Below are 23,580 nucleotides of genomic sequence, written 5' to 3'. Positions count from 1 at the left end.
GTTGACTATAAGGCACGCAGCCAAGGAAACCCTTTTAACCGGTATGTTGCTGGGATGCACAGGTATGCTTTCACTAGCCGTGGTCATTTCCTGCACTTGGCTGTTAGGCAGATTTGTTTAGTCTGTAAGAAATAATCAAACACACATTTGCTTCTTTAACTATATTTGTACTTTTTAGGGGATAAAACAGCATTCCTGCAAAAAATAATGTATATTCCTAATTGGGGTAAATAAATGATCTGACTACAGTAAGGCCCCTGCGGATGAGGTTACAGTAAGGCCCCTGCGGATGAGGTTACAGTAAGGCCCCTGCGGATGAGGTTACAGTAAGGCCCCTGCGGATGAGGTTACAGTAAGGCCCCTGCGGATAAGGTTACAGTTAGGCCCCACTGGTACAGTAAGGCCCCCCCTCCTCAGATTAGTGTACAGTAACCCCCCCCCCCAAAAACTTCCTAAATTATTTAGAACAACTCTAATTTTAGTCCTTGCTGTAGCATTTGTAATCAGTCTGTCTCAAACTCTGTCTTATTCCTTTTACTTTTTGTAAATCCCTTTTAACTCCCCCATTCCTCTCCTTATATAGTGGTTTTAGTTGGAAAACCGTAAAAGGGAAGAAACATCAGCAGTTGTCTGAAGCAGAACAGAGAGAAAACATTGAAAGACTGTGTATCCTGTGGTGGATATCCAGGGTCTAGATCCCGATAGCCTGCTGGTAGAACCAGACCACGACCCAAAACGGGCTCAAAACAGGTTTAAAATACATTCTGGAGGGATTTATTTAACTCCTGTTGTCGATTTCACATCAGTTACAATTGCAGGTGTCTTTCTGGCTCTGGGGGAAAATGTGTTCAATTTGTAGAACTGAGCATTCAAATTGGGAAATAAACAACAAGGCTGAGACTGTGACCAAGTTAACAGCTTTGTTACTAAAGATATAAATTACAGTTTATTCTCAGTTAATTATACTCCGTTGTACCTAGGAGAGTAGTGTGACTGGATCCTTCTCCTAAGCCTTCCTCCTGCTCTATATGGTGCCCTCCCCCTTCCTCCTGCTCTATATGGTGCCCTCCCGCTTCCTCCTGCTCTATATGGTGCCCTCCCGCTTCCTCCTGCTCTATATGGTGCCCTCCCGCTTCCTCCTGCTCTATATGGTGCCCTCCCGCTTCCTCCTGCTCTATATGGTGCCCTCCCCCTTCCTCCTGCTCTATATGGTGCCCTCCCGCTTCCTCCTGCTCTATATGGTGCCCTCCCCCTGCCTCATATGGTGCCCTCCCCCTTCCTCCTGCTCTATATGGTGCCCTCCCCCTTCCTCCTGTTCTGTATGGTGCCTTCCTCCTGCTCTATATGGTGCCCTCCCCCTGCCTCATATGGTGCCCTCCCCCTTCCTCCTGCTCTGTATGGTGCCCTCCCCCTTCCTCCTGCTCTGTATGGTGCCCTCCCCCTTCCTCCTGCTCTGTATGGTGCCGCCCTCCTTCCTCATGTTCTATATGGTCCACTCCTTAACTCCCCATTGGATGCAATTACTGTAATTATGCTCTTTATATATATATATATTTATTATTATTTTTACTTCTATTGATGGGTGGAGGAAGGGGAGGGAGGAATAAACTGCTTGGTCAGAGTATCTTTTACATTCTCTTTCATTTTCAAAAATAGTCTGAAGTCCCAGTAGTAGCCTGGGCTGGCTGACAGAGGGTGTTGCTGTTGGGTGAGGTGTTGCTGACTTCACAACAAAAAGCCTTCTGTTGCACCCTAAACTAACATCTTGGAGACTGGCCAAAAATGACAGCACTGAAATAACTCACAGGAAGAACTAGAGGCAAACTCCATTGGCCTTTGGCCTGTGCCTGTCAGTGGAATGGAGTGAGTGGCCCTGTTAAACTGCCACTGGTACAGCATGTCAGTGTTGTTCTCAATGGTTTGGAAATATGTCTGTTGTTGGGGATTGGAGAACAAAGGGAGCCCATCCTTCAATTGACTGAAGAGTGTTCCAGAAGGGAGTCTCCCCAGTCTTTGGCTTTGTGCCAAAAGTTTATTTTTTTAATTATTATTATTATAAACCATTGAGGACCCATCCAAATGTTCAGTGACCACCTGGCTAAAGGCATTAAAGGGGAAGAGTGTTAAAAATCGATGGTGTCTAGGAGTTTGAAGTGAGTCGATCTATGCACACTGCTCTCTGTCAGGGCCATCTGGTTATACAGCTATCCCCTGACTGAAGAGGTTTAGTAAAACAGTGAAATAGCAATTTCCAATGTGAAAAACAAATGCTTAATCAGAGTCAAACAGAATTGGGCAACCGTAATTTTGGCAAAATGTAAATTTATTCCATGATCAATTTCTGTCGCAGGTTTTTAAGCAGACCTTTTCTGTTGCGACTACTGCACACTTGGACAGGAAGCCTTTGAGCCAACATCGTTGGTAGAGATGTGGGGGTCTGTCTGTTTAATGGGTTACGGTCAAAGTTAACCAGGGCTCTGGCTGTTTAATGGGTTACGGTCAAAGTTAACCAGGGCTCTGGCTGTTTAATGGGTTACGGTCAAAGTTAACCAGGGCTCTGGCTGTTTAATGGGTTACGGTCAAAGTTAACCAGGTCTCTGGCTGTTTAATGGGTTACGGTCAAAGTTAACCAGGGCTCTGGCTGTTTAATGGGTTACGGTCAAAGTTAACCAGGTCTCTGGCTGTTTAATGGGTTACGGTCAAAGTTAACCAGGTCTCTGGCTGTTTAATGGGTTACGGTCAAAGTTAACCAGGTCTCTGGCTGTTTAATGGGTTACGGTCAAAGTTAACCAGGGCTCTGGCTGTTTAATGGGTTATGGTCAAAGTTAACCAGGGCTCTGGCTGTTTAATGGGTTACGGTCAAAGTTAACCAGGGCTCTGGCTGTTTAATGGGTTACGGTCAAAGTTAACCAGGGCTCTGGCTGTTTAAGGGATTACTCTCCTAAAATTGGTCTGGTTTCAGAGCTCTTGCTTTTATTTTGAAACATGATCTGTCCTGGCCTACCCACTGCTTAGTCTGTGGATTCCAATCCCGGACTTTGGCTGTCTGGTCTTAACTTCGATCAGCCATAACATTGGTTACTGACAGGTGAACCAAATAGACCTGATAATCTAGATTATCATGGCACCTGTCAGTGGGTGGGATATATTAGGCAGCAAGTGAACATTCTGTCCTCAAAATGTATGTGTTAGAAGCAGGATCTGTGGGCCAAATTGATGTGTTAGATGCAGGATCTGAGGGCCAAACTGTGATGGCTAGACGACTGGATCGGAGCATCTTCAAAATTGCAGCCCATGTGGGGTGTTCCCGGTCTACAGTGGTCCGTACCTATCAAAAGAGGTCCAAGGAAGGAAAAAGAGTGAACCAGCGACAGGGTCAGGGGTGGCCAGAGCTCGGTGGTGCCCTGAAGACTGGCCCGTGTTGTACTGTAGCTCAAATTGCTGAAAAGGTTCATGCTGGTACTGATAGAAAGGTGTCAGAACACACAGTGCATTGCAGTTTGTTGCATATGGGGCTGCATAGCCGCAGACCAGTCAGGGTGCCCATGCTGACCCCTATACTGTCGAAAGTGCCTACAATGTACACATGAGCATCAGGACTGGACCACAGAGCAAAGGAACAAGGTGGCCTGGTCTGATGAATCATGTTTTCTTTTGAATCATGCTGGGTGCATGTGCGTCGCTAACGTGGAGAACGCATGGCACCAGGATGCACTATGGGAAGTAGGCAAGCCGGCGGAGGCAGTGTGATGATTTGGGCTTTCATGTGGATGTTGCTTGAGCATTGTTGCAGACCATGTGCAGCCTTTCATGGCAACCGTATACCCTGGTGGCATTGGCGTCTTTCAGCAGGATAATGCGCCCTGCCACGAAGCAAAAATGGTTCAGGAATGGTTTGAGGAACACAAGTTCAAGGTGTTGACTTGGCATCCAAATTCCCCAGATCTCAATCCAATCGAGCATCTGTGGGATGTGCTGGACAAACAGTTCCAATCCTTGGAGGCCCCACCTAACAACTTACAGGACTTAATGGATCTGCTGCTAACGTCTTGGTGCCAGATACCACAGGACACCTTCAGAGGTCTAGTGGAGAGCCTCAGAAGCCCTTTGTAAGGATACACTACGGCTTTTCAAACGATGTATCTAAACCTTCTCTGGAGATGGTGAGATTCACCACTTTACCAGCATTTCCATAGTCTGTGAAGAAATGCAGTGCCTGAAATGCTGCACCTAACGTCCATTGCTAGGCAACCAGAACTGTCATTCAAACAATCTCGAGCTGTGTTTGTGCCGCCTGACTGTCTGCTGCCTGGGTGCCAATCACTCATTGAAAAAATTTAACAGTTTATTAATACAATGGTATTTAGTAGGAATTAATAATGTTGTTACCCTACCATAACCAAACGGAAATGACAACCAATGTGGAATTTTCTGTGCCGGATTAGAATTCCCACATCTGAAAGGGTTCACATCCGCTATGTTTAACTGTCTGAAAGGTGAAAGGTTGCCACTATCGTCACGTTGCTGTAGCAACATTGTCTGTCTGAACAGGTATATGGCTGTGGTAGGTGGTCTTACCCCAGAGGGGTGCATAGGGGTTATGTTTTGAAGGAGTAGTGTGTTTATATATCTTTCTGTAAAACATTTTTGGAGTCCTGCTTTAAAGCCCCTAATTTGTGGACGGAGACTGCTGGGCCACTGACTAATTTGGTATGGAAGGTTTTCAGAGGGGATGGTTTTTAGCGTGACTGGATTTGATTGAATCAGAGCCTTTTTTAGTCTTCTTTGGAATAGGAGCCTAGCTTACCAAGCAGAACAGGAGTGATGGCTTTCGTTCTCTCTACGTCTCTCTCTCTCTCCTTATCTATCCCTCTCTCTCCTCTCCCTAAACATGCACACCCCTCCTTGGCTGTGCTCCTCTCCCTACAGACACACACCTTTGAACTCTGCCTTGCTGCTCTATTTCCCTCCACGTGTACACACACACACACACACACACACACACACACACACAGAAACACATATTTAAATGTTATCTTCATGGGTTGTCAAAAGTGCTTCCCATTTATAAATCAGACTAACCTGTAACACAAGGCTGATATCATCAAAAACCTTTAACTTCAGTCGTTTGACTCTGTGGAAATGGTTGGTGGAGGCGCCTAACAAAAGCCCTGGTTTAGGTGTGGCTCAACAGGACATGCAGGTTGCAACTTCTTCAACCCTACCAGGATTTCCAGAAATCCCAGTTTCACTAGATTGTGGGACTAGTCTGTCTTTAATTCCACTACTCCAATGCCTTAATGTGACTGGTGGAATCAAAATATATACACTGGTGCATTGTAATGTCTGTAGAGCTACACTCCAGTGCATTGTAATGTCTGTAGAGCTACGCTCCAGTGCATTGTAATATAGCATCTGTAGAGCTACGCTTCAGTGCATTGTAATATAGCGTCTGTAGAGCTACACTTCAGTGTATTGTAATGTCTGTAGAGCTACGCTCCAGTGCATTGTAATATAGCGTCTGTAGAGCTACGCTCCAGTGCATTGTAATATAGCGTCTGTAGAGCTACGCTCCAGTGCATTGTAATATAGCGTCTGTAGAGCTACACTTCAGTGTATTGTAATGTCTGTAGAGCTACACTCCAGTGCATTGTAATGTAATGTCGGTAGAGCTACACTCCAGTGTATTGTAATGTAATGTCTGTAGAGCTACACTCCAGTGCATTGTAATGTCTGTAGAGCTACACTTCAGTGTATTGTAATGTAATGTCTGTAGAGCTACACTCCAGTGCATTGTAATGTAATGTCGGTAGAGCTACACTCGAGTGCATTGTAATGTAATGTCGGTAGAGCTACACTCCAGTGCATTGTAATATAGCGTCTGTAGAGCTACACTCCAGTTCATTGTAATCTAGCGTCTGTAGAGCTACACTCCAGTTCATTGTAATCTAGCGTCTGTAGAGCTACACTCCAGTTCATTGTAATCTAGCGTCTGTAGAGCTACACTCCAGTGCATTGTAATGTAATGTCTGTAGAGCTACACTCCAGTGCATTGTAATGTAATGTCTGTAGAGCTACACTCCAGTGCATTTTAATGTAATGTCGGTAGAGCTACACTCCAGTGCATTTTAATGTAATGTCGGTAGAGCTACACTCCAGTGCATTGTAATGTAATGTCTGTAGAGCTACACTCCAGTGCATTGTAATGTAATGTCTGTAGAGCTACACTCCAGTGCATTGTAATTTAATGTCGGTAGAGCTACACTCCAGTGCATTGTAATTTAATGTCTGTAGATGCTGCATTGTTTGTTTTATTTATATTGCTGATACGTTGGTATTTTAGTCTAACTCTTGCTTACGTCTGTGCGCGTGTGCGTCTGTGCGCGTGTGTACGTGTTAGGAAACGGATGTAGAGGACAGATTGGGGCTGCCTGGTGAGCCTGGCGTTGAAGCCGATGGAGACAGTGAGTCTAAAGCAGACACCCCAGAGGTACCCCCATCCACTGCTGACAATACTCCGCAGTTCCTCAACAAGGCCGTGGAGGGACTCAACCCCAGGTAACACACACCTCAATGTCTACATCCTCACCATAATTGGTCATCTTAATTCTATATCTGATGGGTGTTCCTGAACACACCCCTCCCCTGTATTATCAAGGTTGGAATGCAAATGAGGAAGGAGGCAGTGGGGTGTTGTTGGAGTGGGGTGTTGTGAAGGCTTAAAGGCTAATGAGCATGACAGGAGGTAATCCCTTTCATCTGCTTTGTTAGCACTAGTGGAGACTGCTATGTAGAGACGGGCAGAGACACTGACAGACAGACAGGCACTGACATACGGAGAGAGACACTGACAGACAGACAGAAAGACAGACTGAGACAGTGAGAGAGACCGATTCACACAGAGAGAGACCCTGACAGGCAGACGGGGGGAGACAAATTGGGGAACAGTCAGCAGGTGGAGGGGAGGGTGGGGGAGGGGACAGAGTCGGCAGGTGGAGGGGAGGGCGGGGGAGGGGACCGAGTCGGCAGGTGGAGGGGAGGGCGGGGGAGGGGACCGAGTCGGCAGGTGGAGGGGAGGGCGGGGGAGGGGACCGAGTCGGCAGGTGGAGGGGAGGGCGGGGGAGGGGACCGAGTCGGCAGGTGGAGGGGAGGGCGGGGGAGGGGACCGAGTCGGCAGGTGGAGGGGAGGGCGGGGGAGGGGACCGAGTCTGCAGGTGGAGGGGAGGGCGGGGGAGGGGACCGAGTCTGCAGGTGGAGGGGAGGGCGGGGGAGGGGACAGAGTCGGCAGGTGGAGGGGAGGGCGGGGGAGGGGACAGAGTCGGCAGGTGGAGGGGAGGGCGGGGGAGGGGACAGAGTCGGCAGGTGGAGGGGAGGGCGGGGGAGGGGACAGAGTCGGCAGGTGGAGGGGAGGGCGGGGGAGGGGACAGAGTCGGCAGGTGGAGGGAGGCACCTTGAGATTTATTTGACTGGAAAATATTATTGATGAGAGCAACATTCAGCCCAGTAACTGTCTGCAGTTTCACATTAGCTGTTTTATTGTAATTAACAGCTAAATTAGCTAAATCATTGTAATTAAAGTTAAACAGATATTGAGTTAGGCATTGCTATTCCTGTTCTAGCGCAATACTCCAAGGGCCAATTTAACAGACAAATTTAGCCTTGTCCTGGACTGAAGAAAATCAAGCTCAATGGAAATTTCCATTGAATCAAAGTACTGATTCTCAGCTGTTTTCTGAGGGTGTTTTTATGTGTGTCTTTGTTTGCAGATGGAAGAACTGGTGGATCCGAGGGGTTTTATCATTGGCCATGATATCAGGATTCTTCATGATGATTTACCTTGGACCTGTCATGCTCATATTGGTGGTACGTTCCTGTGGTTGAATGAACTTTTATCCAAAGAAATAAAAAAATGTGAGATTAGAGGATTACTTCTCAATTCATTTCCTTTATATTCTGGATTTCAGCAACTGTGATTTCTGAAAATCTGCTCTTCAACAACCATTCCTTTAGTCTTATATTCTCTTACTTCTCATTTAAAATGCTTTTAGTTTTTATATTGCCGGAACAAGAGGAAAATAACATATAAATAATGACAAAATAAACATCTCAATATCTAATTTAACATGATACTTTCTGTCCCCTGGTAGGTGATGAGTATCCAGATCAAGTGTTTTCAGGAAATCATAGACATTGGTTACAGAGTCTATCATTCCTACGAGCTCCCCTGGTTCAGAACACTCAGTTGGTGAGGACTCAGAAAATGCCCTCCTGTGTAACACACACACACACACACACTGTCAACGGAGTCTATTTCGGACGTCCCTGAGGACAAACCGTCTGTCGTTCCATCTTTTGATCGTTCTTTTATCATTCCATCCCCTGTCCCGGCTCTCCGTCTGCCCCCAGTTTTTTCTCTTTCAAATTCAAAATTACAGCCCTGTTTGTGATTATTTGTCCTTCGCCAAGATAACCAATCCGCCTGACGGGTGGAGCAGTAGCTCTGTGAGTTTAATATAAAAATAATTGAGTAATTTCTCTGATGAATGACTATACTGATGAACACTTTATTTTTACAACAGAGGAAGTGAGTCTGTCTTCACAATAGTGCACATTTTTGTTTCACCCTTGTCTCTCCATTTTGTCTCTGTTCCTCGTTTTTTCTTGTCTCATCTGTCCCCTCTCTTTCTTCATCCCTCCTCTCTATTCTTTACTGTTGCTCTCCCTTTCAATTCCTTTAAAAAGGCAACTCATTTGTCCTGAATAGTTTACCACTACTGACAAAGCAATAGTGATACAGTAAAAACTTTAAATAGTAAAACAAGTAACATGGAAAATGTTACACTGAAAATGAAAACAATAAATCAGAAGTTCAGGTTTTGGGCACTGTTGTCTTCGCTTTTATAATGACAGGCCATGAAATATTCAGATATCAGGTCAACTGTCTCTCTTTTGACCAAAAATTTACGTTTTAAAATGTTGCTATTGGATAGTTAAAATCTGGCAATTCTTTAATTTGAAGAAATACATGTACAGTTAGTTCTGGACCCTGACACAATTTTCATAATGTTGGCTGTTTACACCACCGTGATTTTGAAATGAAACAACCGCGATGCAATTGAAGTGAAACATGTTGTAATTGCAACCAATTTCATACATCGTTCCCTTATTTCAGGGGCTCAAATGTAATTGGACAAATTAATACAATCAAAAATCAAATGTTCATTTTTAATACTTTATCTAGAATCCTTTGCAGGCAATGATTGCTTGAAGTCCGGAATGCATGGATATCACCAAACGCTGGGTTTCCTCCTTTGTGAAGCTTTGCCAGGACCTTTCCTGCAGCTGTCTTCAGTTAGTGTTTGTTCGTGGGTCTTTCTGCCTTAAGTTTTGTCTTAAGCAAGTGAAATGCCTGCTCGACTGGGTTGAGATCAGGTGATTGACTCTGCCATATAATATTCCACTTATTTGCCTTAAAAAACTCCTTGGTTGCTTTTGCACTAAGGCTTTGGGTCAATGTCCATCAGTAAATTGAAGCACCGTCCAGTCAACTTGGCTGACTTTGGCTGAATCTGAGCAGACAATATATCCCTACACAGTTCAGAATTGATCTGGCTGCTTCGGTTTTCTGTCACATCGTCAATAAACCCTAGTGATCCAGTGCCATTGGAAGCCATGCGTGCCATGCCATCACACTGCCTCCACCGTGTTTTACAGATGATTTGGTATGCTTCGGATCATGAACTGTTCCAAGCCTTCTCCATACTTTTTTCTTCCCATCATTATGGTACAGGTTGATCTTTGTTTCTTCTGTCCAAAGAATGCTGTTCCAGAAACGGGCTGGCTTTTTCAGATGTTTTTTGGCAAAGTGTAATCCGGGCTTTCTCTTTAGGTTCATGAATGGTTTGCACCTTGTGGTGAACCCTCTGTATTTGCTCTCGTGAAGTCTTCTCTTTATGGTAGACTTGGATAATGATATGCCTACCCCTCCTGGAGAGTGTTTTTAACTTGGCTGGATGTTGTGAAGGTTGTTGTTTGTTTTTTTACCATGGAAAGGATCCTACGATCATCCATCACTGTTGTCTTCTGTGGACGTCCAAGCCTTTTTGTGTTGCAGAGCTCACCAGTGTGTTTTCTTTCTCACAATGTACCAAACTGTTGATTTGGCCCTTCCTAATGGTCCTGCTATCTCTCTGATGGATTTTTTTTTTGCACCTTAAGGATGGCCTGTTTTTCTTGCATTGACAGCTCCTTTGACCACATGTTGTGGGTTCACAGCAACAGCTTCTAAATGTGAATGCCACACCTGGAATCAACTCCAGACCTTTTACCTGCTTAATTGATGAAGAAATAATGAAGGAATAACCTACACCTGTCCATGAAACATCTTTTGAGTCAATTATCCAATGACTTTTGGTCCCTTGAAAAAGAGGTCTCCATATTAATACTAGAACCGAAAGGCCTTTTTGACCCCCATGTTAACCGCCAGAGCCTAACACCGTTTGGCGTCATTAGCATACAATTCGTCCCTATCAGCATGGACATCCTCCTCCGCAGCATCACCATCCAGTCAGAGCATCAGTTCATCTACTAGGGTCATCATTAAACTATATATAAGTCCAAAGAATAATTAATTACAGAATTTTTGTTTTGTTGGTTAATGAAAAATACAAGAATGTGTTTGTATTGAAGGTCTCATATGAAAAAATTAAATATATACATATTTAGGAAAGGTCATGGAAGGAGGATGGTGTAGCTTTGAAAATAGCTGTTTTATTGTAATTACCAACTCAAATGCAAATGCGTGGGCATTCTCTCGGTTCTAGTGTTTAAGAGCTGTAACTCCTAAACCCTTGTTCATTATTTAAATTTATCTTAAATATATTTTGGTAAACAGCAAAAATAACAAAACATCTGTCAGTGTCCAATTATTTTCTGACCTACCTGTAATTTTTTAAATAATATTCAGAGCAGTGAAGTGAGAAGTTCTGTTAATTTTCAACTTCTCCTGACTCAGTGTTTACATACAGCTCCGGAAGAAATTAAGAGACCACTGCAACTTTTTCTTTCCTTTACAAAAAAGTCGAAAAGGAAGGTTTTGAGTGAGGAACAGAGGGGTTAAAAGTAAGAGACCACTGCAAATTGAACGCTTCTGTTTCTCATTCAAAACATTCCTTTTCAACTTTTTTGGAAAGGAAAGAAAAAGGTGCAGTGGTCTCAGAATCTTTTCCGGAGCTGTATGTTTTCCTCTGTATTGATCTCTGCCGATATTAGTCTGAATCTCTGCCTCTTACCTATTTTTTGTTTAAATTTTGTGTAGAGCCGTGCACTTCTCCACAAAAACACCCACACACAAGCACACCTACAAACCAGTATGTTGATCCAGCCATGAGCAAAGACCACTGCCATGCTGGAAGTAGACTCAACATGCCCTCTGAACAGACCAACTGTCACGTAACAAAACTCTAACCTCGATACGACATTGAACATTGTTTTCTTTTAGGTACTTCCTGATCTGTGTGAACTACTTCTTCTATGGTGAGACTTTGGCAGAATACTTTGGTGCACTGGTGCAGAGAGAGGAGCCGCTCCAGTTTTTGGTCCGATACCATAGATTCATCTCCTTCGCGCTTTACCTGGCAGGTGAGACTTAGTGTAATGCTATCAGCACAGGAGGCACCACTGTGATTCATATATATAACCTTCTAAACACAACTCTTTTGCATTGACTGAAGCACAAGTTTTATGTATGGCATTGTGAATGCATGTTGTGTATGGCCTCATAAACAGACGTTTATGGCTTCATAAGCACGCCTTGTATATGGCCTCATAAATAACCATGCTATGTGTGGCCTCATAAATACACGTTTTGTTTGGCCTCACAAAGACACATTGTCATGTACGGCCTTATGAAGACGTGTCATGTACGGCCTTATGAAGACGTGTGATGTTAGGGCCTCGTAAACACGGTAAGTTTAAGTAAATCCATCTAGAAAGCAGTATTACTACACTGCTTCATAATCCCAGTTATACCTGCCCATTTTAACAGGCAAGCTCCCTCACTTTATCAAAAACACAATGCCTGAAAACCACTAAGTCCTCCTTACACAGGGCAATTGGTGATTTACTAGCTGGGCTATAAAGTTTTTCCTAAGGCTTTGGACTAGGGCCAAAGAGCACTTCCATTCTACCCATTAAGAAACATACTGCTCTTTTCACTTTGTTTCTTACTCACAGTATTGGTGGGCTGGTTAGATGACTAGATGAGTGTGTTGAACTTTCTCCCTCCGGCCAGCCTCTGATCTCTCCGTTGTGAAAGAAACCTCTCAGTTAGTAATCCTGGATAGATTCAAACTGCATGATACTTTTTACAGATGCGGCCCAACTTAGTGAAATATGATCTATTAATGTGAGAAATTTAAATGTTACCAATCAGGTCCGCTCTGAGAAATATCTGACATTAAACGCTTTGTGACTTGTCAAAAGAGCAATTACTGGAAATCAGATTAGAGCTGGGCTGCCGTGAAAAATCAATTAGAACTCAAAAGATCAAATGACGTGGTTTTTACTGTTTACAAATTCTCAGGAACATCTAATATGCCAATACATGTGAGAAGGGTGTGTGAAAAGGGCCTGGATGGACTGGAGCTGACGTGTCTTTGACTTGACCCTGCCTGGGAACAGTGCCTATCAGTGTGTCTGTCAGTCAGTTAAAATCCCCAACTCTGCTGAACAGACACAATCTGACCACTGCTCCAGACACGCCGTCTCCCCCGGGCCTCTCATTGGCTGCTTGCTGTATGCGGCGAAACCAGAGACCCGATGAGTGTTTTAATATCTGCCCTCAGCACAAAATTGAGTTCTATTAGCCTGGTCCCGCATCTGCTTGTGTTGTCTTGACGACTCGGCATGACGATGGCAAAATGAATGCAGCAAGACAGATCAAACCAGGACACAAATCTTCAGTCTGCCAGTGGATTTTATACCTCCTTCTGAGGTTGTCATTGGTTGCATAAAAATGTGGAATGTAGGTTCTTCAATTTTAAAAGGTAATATTGGGATATGTGTCGTCACCTTTGTAAAACAGAGCAGGGTACATTACAGAACTATACCCTCTCACTGTTATCATTACAGAACTATACCCTCTCACTGTTTTCATTACAGAACTATACCCTCTCACTGTTATCATTACAGAACTATACCCTCTCACTGTTATCATTACAGAACTATACCCTCTCACTGTTATCATTACAGAACTATACCCTCTCACTGTTATATTTACCAAACTATACCCTCTCACTGTTATATTTACCAAACTATACCCTCTCACTGTTATATTTACCAAACTATACCCTCTCACTGTTATATTTACCAAACTATACCCTCTCACTGTTATATTTACCAAACTATACCCTCTCACTGTTATACCAAGCCCACAGTGACTGACTTACTGGTGTGGTTGATGGCCCCTTGCAACAGATTATGGGGAATCAAGTCCATGAGGATGTTGTTTTGTTCTTTCACTTCCAACCTCAGCTGGGAAATTGACAGTGTGTTTTGTTTTCCCAGGTTTCTGCATGTTTGTCCTGAGTTTAGTGAAGAAACATTACCGTCTGCAGTTCTACATGGTGCGTATGAGCCCCGCCTCCACCCTGTCTCTCCACCCTGTCTCTCCACCCTGTCTCTCCACCCTGTCTGTCTCCCACCGCCTCCACCCTGTCTCCGCCTCCACCCTGTCTCCGCCTCCAATCTTTTTCTGTCTCCCACTGCCTCCTCCCTGTCTCCGCCTCCACCCTGTCTCCGTCTCCCACCCTGTCTCCGTCTCCCACCCTGTACTCCCTCCAAACCAAGGCCCAAATGGTGCACTATTCACTTTATAATGCACTGCTCAGTAGGGTTGGGTACTACTCGCATTTGAACCGGTATCTGGAATTCGGTACCGGTACCGTTATTCGGTACTTCTGTAACGCTAACGTTAGCTGCGGCTGCTGTGGGCAACTTGTCTTTCATGCTATCAAATACGTTACACACTTCAGCTTGTAGAAATATTTTGTGTTCGACCAGGTGTTTCCTTGGGTTAGACCTGTATCCATGGCCAGCTTTGATTTCATGTCACAAATATTGCAGCGAGCGTTGTGTGCGTCAAGCTTTGAAAAGTGTAACCACACTTCGGACCGCTTTCGGCTCGCCATTGCCCTGAGTCTGTTGGTGTTGAACACTGAACAAGCTGCAGGGGTGAGGTAATCTGGCTCTCGTTGTCTGACTCTCTCTCTTTCTCTCTACTGTCTCACCCAGATGCGCTCTCAGGTACCGAGATTTGGCACTGATTGATTTTACGTGAATCAGTACTCTGTAGTACCGATGTAATTCCGTCGGTACCCTTAAAAGTACAGAGTTCGGTACCCAATCCTACTGCTCAGACAGTTCCAAAATGTCCAAATGTCCTTGGGTTTCCCAGAAATCCCTGTTGAATGACTGCAGTAAGTCCTGTTCCAGTCCTATAACAGGTATTTCTGGAAAACCAGAGAAGTTGGAGATTATGGAAATATTGCTGCCCCCCCCCCCCCACACACTTTTTAATGTGAAAGCAGTTCCCTTCTCTTGTTTCAAACTCATCTAATGGAACCTTCTCATTTATATGACCACTCCCCAAGAGAAGAGATTAGACCTTGGGTTTATTTTACGCACACACAAAACAAACAGCACACCCACCTGACAAATGTCATCCTGTATCTGTAACTCTCTCCCTCCTCTATCTTAAACATAAATTATGTGCTTTGTCTCAGTATGCACACAGACAGTCAGAATAATTTGCTGTGAATAAGCAAATGGAACTATTCAGTCTTAAATGTGTGGTAGATGACAGGTCAAGTCTCTCCACATCATGCAATACCTATATACAGTATCAATCAAATGTATTTATAAAGGCCCTTTTACATCAGCAGTTGTCACAAATTGCTTTAAGCAAACACCCGGGCTTAAACCCCAAGGAGCAAACAACAGTAGTGTTGGTATTTCGGTGGCTAGGAAAAACGTCCTAAAAGGCTGAAATTTAGGAAGAAACCTGGAGAGGAACCAGGCTCAGAGGGGTGACAATTTCTCTTCTGGAAGTAGATCTACATCTGTCTTTGACCAGTTCCTTGTTATAATGTCGTCATTGTATCTACTGCTGTCTGTTTGTGGGTTTGTGTCTGTATGTCTGTGTTTGTCTTTCTATGTCTGTCTGTGTTTGTGTGTCTACATGTTTTTCCCTCCAGTTTGCCTGGACCCATGTGACCCTACTGATCGTGGTGACCCAGTCTCACCTTGTCATTCAGAACCTGTTTGAAGGAATGATCTGGCAAGTAACACACACACACACACACACACACACACACACACACACACATTGACTTGTTTTAATATATTTGAGAACTTTTGGGTGACAAAATCCTGTTTTCCATAACCACACTAGACTAGATACGCTACACTAGAACCCTCTGTCCTTTACAGTATGTTCATTCTGTTATGTGAATGGAAATGAGGGATACTGTTGATTTTGGCAGGTAGATGGTCACATTGACACAGTGCCGATGGCACGCATTGCCACTACCATTACCCAAACCCAAAACCTCAAAGATAACATTGAATGTAGACACAACCCCTAACACTTAAACCTAAAACCAACCCCAGTTCTAACTCTAATCCCAGTTTTAAGCTTTCCCCTAAATCTAACCCCAAACCCCAAAAGTAGCCTTGATGCTTCTGTGGACCTGGGGAAATGTCCCTGGGGGGCCTGAATTGTCAGACCACTTGTCCCCACCAGGCAAGGCACATTTATTTCATACAGGGGCAATTCAAAGGGCTTTATATTATTTGGCCTGAAAAAGAAAAAACTGGGATTTGCCTCACCAGTCTGTGTCCGTGACTGGCTGACTTCTAGATCAAATCCCAGAGTTAACAAGGCCAAACTGTCCTTCCCTTTCTGCCCCTTGGTTTCTCTCACCTGGTCAAATAAGTGTAAAAAGAAATGAAAGTCAACATGACACTTTACTTTGTTTGAATGTTGCTTTCCAGGTTCCTTGTCCCTGTTTCCATAGTGATCTGCAATGACATCATGGCCTACCTGTTTGGTTTCTTCTTTGGCAGAACGCCACTCATTAAGGTACATTAGCTGGATATTACATTAAAATACACTCACTGGATATGACATTATGGCACACTCACTGGATATTACATTTTGGCACACTCACTGGATATTAGATTAAGGTAAACTTACTGGATATTACATATTTTACCAGGGTAACCTGGTGCTATTTCCTGTCATGTTCAATATATTAACGAAATGCAAATGGAGAAGCTTCAAAAACCACAATAGAATTATTTATAATGTTGGCATTTGAATGTAGATTTCTATTCAGTATCTCACACAGAGAAACAGTCATTGTCAACATGTCCTCGGGTCCGATTCATGATCTTTCCCAGTAAAGTGAGTCACATGAAGCGTGGTTTGGACAGCCGAAAACACACACACACTCGCCCTGAGGTTAGGCCAGTGTTGCTGGGTAGAAACACTCCTTTGTGCGACCCAGCCTTTCTTCTAGTTTAATGAATGGATACCTTATAGAAAGGAATGTCAGTGTCATGGCACGTTTCTTATGTTTTTGTTCTGGTTGGGGTTTGTTTCAGCTGTCTCCCAAGAAGACCTGGGAGGGTTTCATCGGTGGGTTCTTTGGAACCCTGGTCTTTGGCTTCATTGTGAGTAGCCTAGTAAAGCTGCACTGTGTTGGCATGAAATGACCACTGTAAAGCTGCACTGTGTTGGCATGAAATGACCACTGTAAAGCTGCACTGTGTTGGCATGAAATGACCACTGTAAAGCTGCACTGTGTTGGCATGAAATGACTTCAGATAATAGTATGTACCATCAAATGTTTGGACACTTATTCAAGGGTGTTTTAATAGTTTTACCATTTTCCACATTTTTTTATAGTTGTGACAACATCAAAACTATGAAATAACACACATGGAATAATGTAGTAACCAAAAGATTTTAATTCAGATCAGAATAGATTTATCTTTTAGATTCTTCAAAGAAGTCTGCCTTTGGCATCATTTTGATGTTTTCACTATTCCAAAATGTGGAAAGAGTAAAAATAAAGAAGTACTCTTGAATGAGTAGGTGTATCCAAACTTGACTGGTACTGTGTATAATCTGTATTGAGTGATTTAAAAATAAATTGTATGTTGAAAGTAGTATAGACAAAACAAAACATAATTAAATAATAAATGGTAATAACACAATAATAGCATGATATGAACATATTAACATGATAATAGCATGGTATGAAACATAACGTGATGATGGTATGGTATGAACCATGTTATAATGCCGGTTTGAACTGTAATAGAGTTATATCCTCTCCTTCTAGTTGGCGTACCTGTTAGCTCAGTTCCAGTACTTCGTCTGTCCAGTGGAATACAACAGCGAGACCAACCGTTTCACAGCGGAGTGTGAACCCTCCGATATCTTCGTGATGCACGAGTACACACTGCCCTTCGCTGTCCAGAACATCATCCAATGGGTGAGGGGACCTGATCACTGCAAAATCACCTCCTGGCTTAAGAATTCCCTTTTGGAAGGTTGCCTTGCAGTTTATTCTCTGGGGTCCCCGAAATCCTCTAGGTGGGCAAAGCACGGGAATGTTTTAGGCCGTAGCGCCATCGGGTTTCAGCCACTAGGGTCAAAGGTCACCTGGTTTTCCTCTAAGGGCAGCAGTTCTAAGCCGAATGCTTTATGCCTCTGCAATAAATAACAACAGGTCTTGGCTGAGTCCCAAATCCCCAGAGGTGTTTGTTTCACAGTCCAAGAGAAACCCTAAACAAAGTCTCTTCGCTCTCCAGAAAACGGTGAATCTGTACCCTTACCAGATACACAGCGTGGCTCTGTCCACATTCGGCTCTCTGATTGGTCCATTTGGGGGATTCTTTGCCAGCGGCTTCAAACGGGCCTTCAAGATCAAAGTGAGAACACACACACACATACAAGCCTAACCGGGCCGTGCTTGTTTTTTTCTTTGTAAATGAGGAATTCTGTAAATACTTCAAAAGGACAATCTGTGATCTGTAAAACATACGTTTGGTCTTTCAGGACTTTGCAGACACAATCCCCGGTCATGGCGGGATAATGGATCGCTTTGACTGTCAGTACCTGATGGCCACCTTCACCCACGTCTACATAGCCAGCTTCATCAGGTGGGGAGAATCACCTGTTGACCCCTCAGTCGCAGTATTCCTGTAATGGCACGCTGCTGTTTGAGGGGATGTTATTGGTTGTCAAGCTGTGCTAGCTTGGGGTCCGGTTGAGGTAAGAGACAGGCGGCGTCATGACAGGCCTCTAGTTCTCTCAGCTGTGATGGAGCAATAAAGTTGTCCTCTGATGAGAAAAAAAGAGCTAAGATGATAATAAGACAATGTTTTTTTTTTCATTTTCACAGCGCAAACCTAGCACATTTTACCAATAATTCAGACACTGATACACAGTATGTAAACCAGTGCTTGAAGACTAATAAAAATAAGATTATGAAATGGAAAAACACATCAGACTGTCTGCGGCCCATCTGAATGTTGGAGTCAGGTATGATTTAGAGATGACGGCATTTCTCTAAATTGCATAACTATGTTCTGTGTTCCAGGGGTCCGAATCCCAGCAAGGTCTTACAGCAGCTGTTAGTCCTTCAGCCTGAGCAGCAGCTCAGCATCTTCAACACCCTGAGGGAGCGCCTGAGGGACCGGGGCATGCTGCCCCCTGCTGCCACGGAGGCCATCTAGACCACAAATTCAAGAGCGGGAGACGTTGTGTGTGTTATTGCATGCGCGTGTGTTTGCGTGCGTATTCGAGTTGGAGAGTTTGACTGTGTGTTTCGGAGAGTGTGTGTGTGTGTGTGTGTGTGTGTGTGTGTGTGTGTGTGTTTGGCCAGCATTTGCTTCCAGACACTCGTCACTCTACCCCTTCCCAGCGTTTTCTTCCCCTTCTACCTTTTAACCAGTAACTGTGAACTACGGTGCTGCTCGCAGCTACAAGGCGTTACCTTCACAAACAATAGCATCATCAAGAACAACATCTCTGTCTGACCGTCACTGCTTCCCACAGGGATCTGCATGAGGACTTCCTTACACAAACCGCATCGTCCCCACCTTAAGCAAGAACGCAGACACGCTTCGGCTAGCCAAAGACTAACGGCTGCTCCAAATAAAGTAACGTCTTCCTAAACTGAATGGATCCCATGTAAGCACACCGATAGTTTTTGTGCTGTAAGGGGTGGTCACTGACCGACTGATTCTTCAACTGACAAACTGATCCAGCGGTTGTTTCCCACTGATGTGTGGAGAATACTGCACTGATTTAGCCAAACTGAAGGAAGAGACATTGTAAAGCTTACTCGGTCGTGGTCTTAGTGTTGTTCTTTGATGTGGTTGAAGCGACGGCAGTGTGGGATTCACTAGAAGGAAAGCAACCAAAACAGGAAGGGACAGACCCGAATGTGTCCAATAAGGAACATTTGTTGTAGATTTTCCGTTGCATAATGTTTTGCACCGGTCGGCACTAATGAATAAGGCTCAGAAGACTAAAGTACGTTTTTGAGATACTGAAAACACTCGACTGAGCACAGTTGTTATTTAATAATAGGATAAACCTCACTTAAAAAATTATAACATCTAAAACATGATGCATGTTTCTAAGTCCTGTTTGTTAATTATTATTTTAATATTTTTCCTTGTCTGTGAAATATTTGCTAAATTCACCTACTGTAGGGTAGGCTGTAGGTGTTAGCAGTTGGCCTTACACTGTAGCTAATGATGGTCTGTAGCCACGGATATAGACACACAAAAAATGCAGTAACTAAAGCAACTAGCACATGGAGGTATGTCTCCAATATATTACTGTACATAGAAATATATATATATATAATATTATATATTACCTGAACAAAACCTAATATAAAATGTGATTTGTCTTAATTATACTATAATGATACACTTAATGCTATGAAAATTATATGCAAAAGACTTCGGTGGGTTAATTAATAATAATCTATAGCAATAGCATGAACAAACGACAAGGCTGAGTAGCTATGTCGGGGATAACCGCACAAATAATATATATTTACATATATAGACTTATACTGTGTAACTGCTGGTGACTGGCACGGAACGCGTGGGGTTACTTTAAGGATTACTTGAGACTGTGAGAACAAATGATCTTAGTGCTTCCTTCCTTCCCAACCCTCTAGCCTGTTAGCCAATTATGTTAGTCGCTCTGTAGTTGCCGTGTCTCGCCTGCTTTAGCTTTGCCGGACCACTCCAACCAAGCCATTCCAACATTCTTCTGCCGTGGAGAAGAATATTTTAGAAGGCTCTTACTTATTTGTTGAATTGCTCTTGAAGGGGTTTAAAAAATATATTTATTTAAAGTTAATTTGTAAGTGATGATATTTGTTATGAATGCAGTGTGATAGAAATTATTTTAGGTGTGTGTGTGTTTCTGTATACACTACCGTTCAAAAGTTTGGGGTCAATTAGAAATGTCCTTGTTGTTGTAAATGCAATTATTTTTTACATTAAAATAACAAAGTTGCTCAGAAATACAGTGTAGACATTGTTAAATGATGATTGTAGCTGGAAACAGATGGTTTTCAGTGGAATATCAACATAGACGTTAGTAGGCCCATTCTCTGCAACCACCTCAGCGTTTGTAGGTTCAATTACAGGTTTGAAATGGCCAGAAAACAAAGAACTTCTGAAACTTGTCAGTCTATTTCGTTCTGAGAAATGAAGGATATTCCATGTGAGAAAATGCCAAGAAAGTGAAGATCTCATACAACAATGTTTAGTACTCCTTTCACAGAACAGCGCAAACTGGCTCTAACCAGAATAGAGTGGGAGGCCCCGGTGCACAACTCAGCAAGAAGACGAGTACATCCAGACAAATATGCCTCACTGGTCCTCAACCAGGAAGCTTCATGAAATAGTACTAAACACCAGTCTCATCGTCAACGGTGAAGAGGCAACTCTGGGATGCTGGCCTGCCTAGGCATTATTTTAATGGACTAGACATTTGCTTTGTATTCAAGAGCAAGGACATTTTCTAATTGACCTGAAAACCTTTGAATGGTGGTGTATACAATAGCAGCCAGAAATCTGTACACACTTACCCATTCAATTGAATAGATAAGTGTGTCCAAACCTTTGACTTTTACTGTAGATACACAATACACACATATAGGAAGTATATTATATTTAGAAGAGTAGTTTTATCTTTTTATCTGCAATACTTTATCTTTAATATGCAAGACAATATTGATGGGATTTCTATGACAGGATGTTATTCAGTCAAAAACAGAACATTAAAATCTGCACTGTGAAAAAATTACTACTACCCTGCGATACATTAAACATTTATGTTAAGTGATTGGTAGACTATGAAGATGTAACCAGAAAATGAATCCTTTGATTTGAACAGTGTAAGAAAGAGTGCAGGTTTTCTAGTCTTGTCATTGATTGAATCCAACCTGGGTTGCTTTTGTTTGTCCTTAGCACACAGAGACCATTCAGTTGTTTTGTTTAGCACAGAGACCTTTCATCTGCTCTGATTGGCAGAGAGAGAGAGAGAAAATGATCCTTCCTAAAGTGTTTACCAAAGCCCTGTCTGAGTGTTAGAATGACTGACACTTTTCATAAATGAACTTGTATCAGTGTAGACTGGCTAAGCAACACCTTGTCTTTGGATAGGCTGTGTAAGACTCACCATATTATGTACACCAATCGAATCCTCTCATATCTCCACACAGGGTCTATTTGGGATTGAGTCCCCAACCACGTTCTCTCCGATCCATGAGGGAGAGAATGAAACGCTAGCACCCACTGGCCAATCTGAAAGGGCCCAGGGTGGTAGAGAGAGGTTTCGTTTGGGGTTGTTTTTGTCCTAAGATCTATGATGGGCATTATCACCTGTAGGAGTTGGTGAGACAGCACAAAGCCATCTGGCACTAGACTGATGGGAAATACAAGTCTGTTCAGTAGACTTTGGGACCAATTCTGTACTGTATAATGTTGGTGTTGCTTCTAAATCCCTCCCCATTAAAGTTTCTTAATATCGGTTCTGTTCGGGGATAGGTTTACACTTCTCTGTGAAAGCTATGGTTAAAGGCACAGTTCAATCAAATAAAAAAAGACATTGGTATCCTTGCTCTATAAGTGGCCAAGGAATCTGGTACAATAACACGCCTTGGTTGTTTTTCGCTGAGTAACTAAAAGTTTAGCGTTTTTTTCAGAAATCACTTTGAAGTAAAAACGGTTGCATTATTTTTACATGTACTTTTTTATGGTCTGTAATTGATTGTGAACCTCAAATAATTTTTTCCCAAATAATTATATCTTTAACTGATTTAAAAAAAAAATAACAATGTTTTGGTAGGTTTTCAGTACATTTCCGATTATATACATTCAGACGTCTAAAATCTGTACCATGACATTAACATTTGGAAACATTGCCAGGAATCCCTAAACGAAGCCTGGGTGGATGTAAATCCTTTTCCACAGAATCATTAGTGACTCCAGCGTGTAATATGGGTCAACTGTCTTTTTAATGGTCCACTTCTAAAAAACCTGACAGACACAGAGGATAGATTTGTGGAAAGAAAAGGGTTCTGTTTGTCCCCAGAATAATTTTTGGTTCCAGGTTGAACCATTTGATGAAAAAGATGCTACATAGGACCTCCATGTAGAACCTTGTGTTAATCAATGTTTTTTTTGTTTTTTTTTTACTTTCAGAGGTTTCTCTTATAGGGGACAATTTAATAACCCATTATTCGTTGGTAGCACCATCTTTTCTCAGCGTGTACTTCACATATATTCCAAACAACTCAGCCTGACAAAACAAAGTACACTCGTCAAAGATCTGGTCAAGCTCACCAGACTTCCTAAACCATCACATGGTTGACTAGTTGCAAGTAGCAGCGCAATGGTGTTGCAATGAACACATGCTGAGGTCTGAGAGAACCTAGTCGTTAGGTATTGCGCACATGCAAAGGTCTTGTCTTTTAATTAAATTTTTTTAATATTTTTGTTTGATTGCATATGCAAAATAGTTTTCTAATGAACATCTATAGCTTTTTGAAGTGGGATTAGATGGATTTAATAGTTGAAGTTATATAGTGTAATAGCCAGATGGAACTGAGATATTGTATATGGGGAGAGTGATGTATAAATGCTTATTATTAATAAAACAATTGTTCGGGAAATCGTGATGCTACATACTGAGTGGAGGTGAATAAATCATTTATTTTTTCTTTACAACAGATCTGTCTCTTGAATTCCTTTTGGTCTCGTCGTTTGTGCTGGAATTTAATTCAAGGGGTGTTGCACATTAGTTGACAGGAAAACTGACAGAACGGCTTTTTAAAGGTGATTTAGGCCCATTAAGGTGATATCCATCACAAACACAGGAAGTTGCCTTTAAAAGGAGCCTATCAGCAGTCTTTCCCACTGTGCCTTGGCTTGGGTCCTGTTCCGAAGGGTCCAATGAAAAGAATACAAAACTGT

The 23,580-nt window shown here is 42.9% G+C and overlaps 1 protein-coding gene across 2 annotated transcripts in view; it reads left to right on the top strand.

Moving 5' to 3' along the window:
- Positions 1-23,336, top strand: part of cds1 (CDP-diacylglycerol synthase (phosphatidate cytidylyltransferase) 1) — a 32,296-nt gene extending 8,960 nt beyond the window's left edge. For both annotated transcript variants that reach the window (XM_013136926.4, XM_034296452.1), the window contains exons 2-13: positions 6,401-6,558; positions 7,767-7,863; positions 8,148-8,245; positions 11,501-11,640; positions 13,567-13,625; positions 15,255-15,337; positions 16,054-16,141; positions 16,666-16,734; positions 17,409-17,561; positions 17,881-18,000; positions 18,128-18,231; positions 18,672-23,336. In XM_013136926.4, coding sequence (XP_012992380.1) covers positions 6,401-6,558; positions 7,767-7,863; positions 8,148-8,245; positions 11,501-11,640; positions 13,567-13,625; positions 15,255-15,337; positions 16,054-16,141; positions 16,666-16,734; positions 17,409-17,561; positions 17,881-18,000; positions 18,128-18,231; positions 18,672-18,807 — 1,305 coding nt within the window. In that variant the 3' untranslated portion in view covers positions 18,808-23,336. The remainder of the gene's footprint in view (positions 1-6,400; positions 6,559-7,766; positions 7,864-8,147; positions 8,246-11,500; positions 11,641-13,566; positions 13,626-15,254; positions 15,338-16,053; positions 16,142-16,665; positions 16,735-17,408; positions 17,562-17,880; positions 18,001-18,127; positions 18,232-18,671) is intronic.
- Positions 23,337-23,580: the final 244 nt, after the last annotated feature.

The sequence above is a fragment of the Esox lucius genome, chromosome 13, assembly GCF_011004845.1.
Source record: "Esox lucius isolate fEsoLuc1 chromosome 13, fEsoLuc1.pri, whole genome shotgun sequence".
In the NCBI taxonomy this organism is placed as follows: Eukaryota; Metazoa; Chordata; class Actinopteri; order Esociformes; family Esocidae; genus Esox; species Esox lucius.
This window is presented reverse-complemented; position numbering and strand designations above follow the sequence as displayed.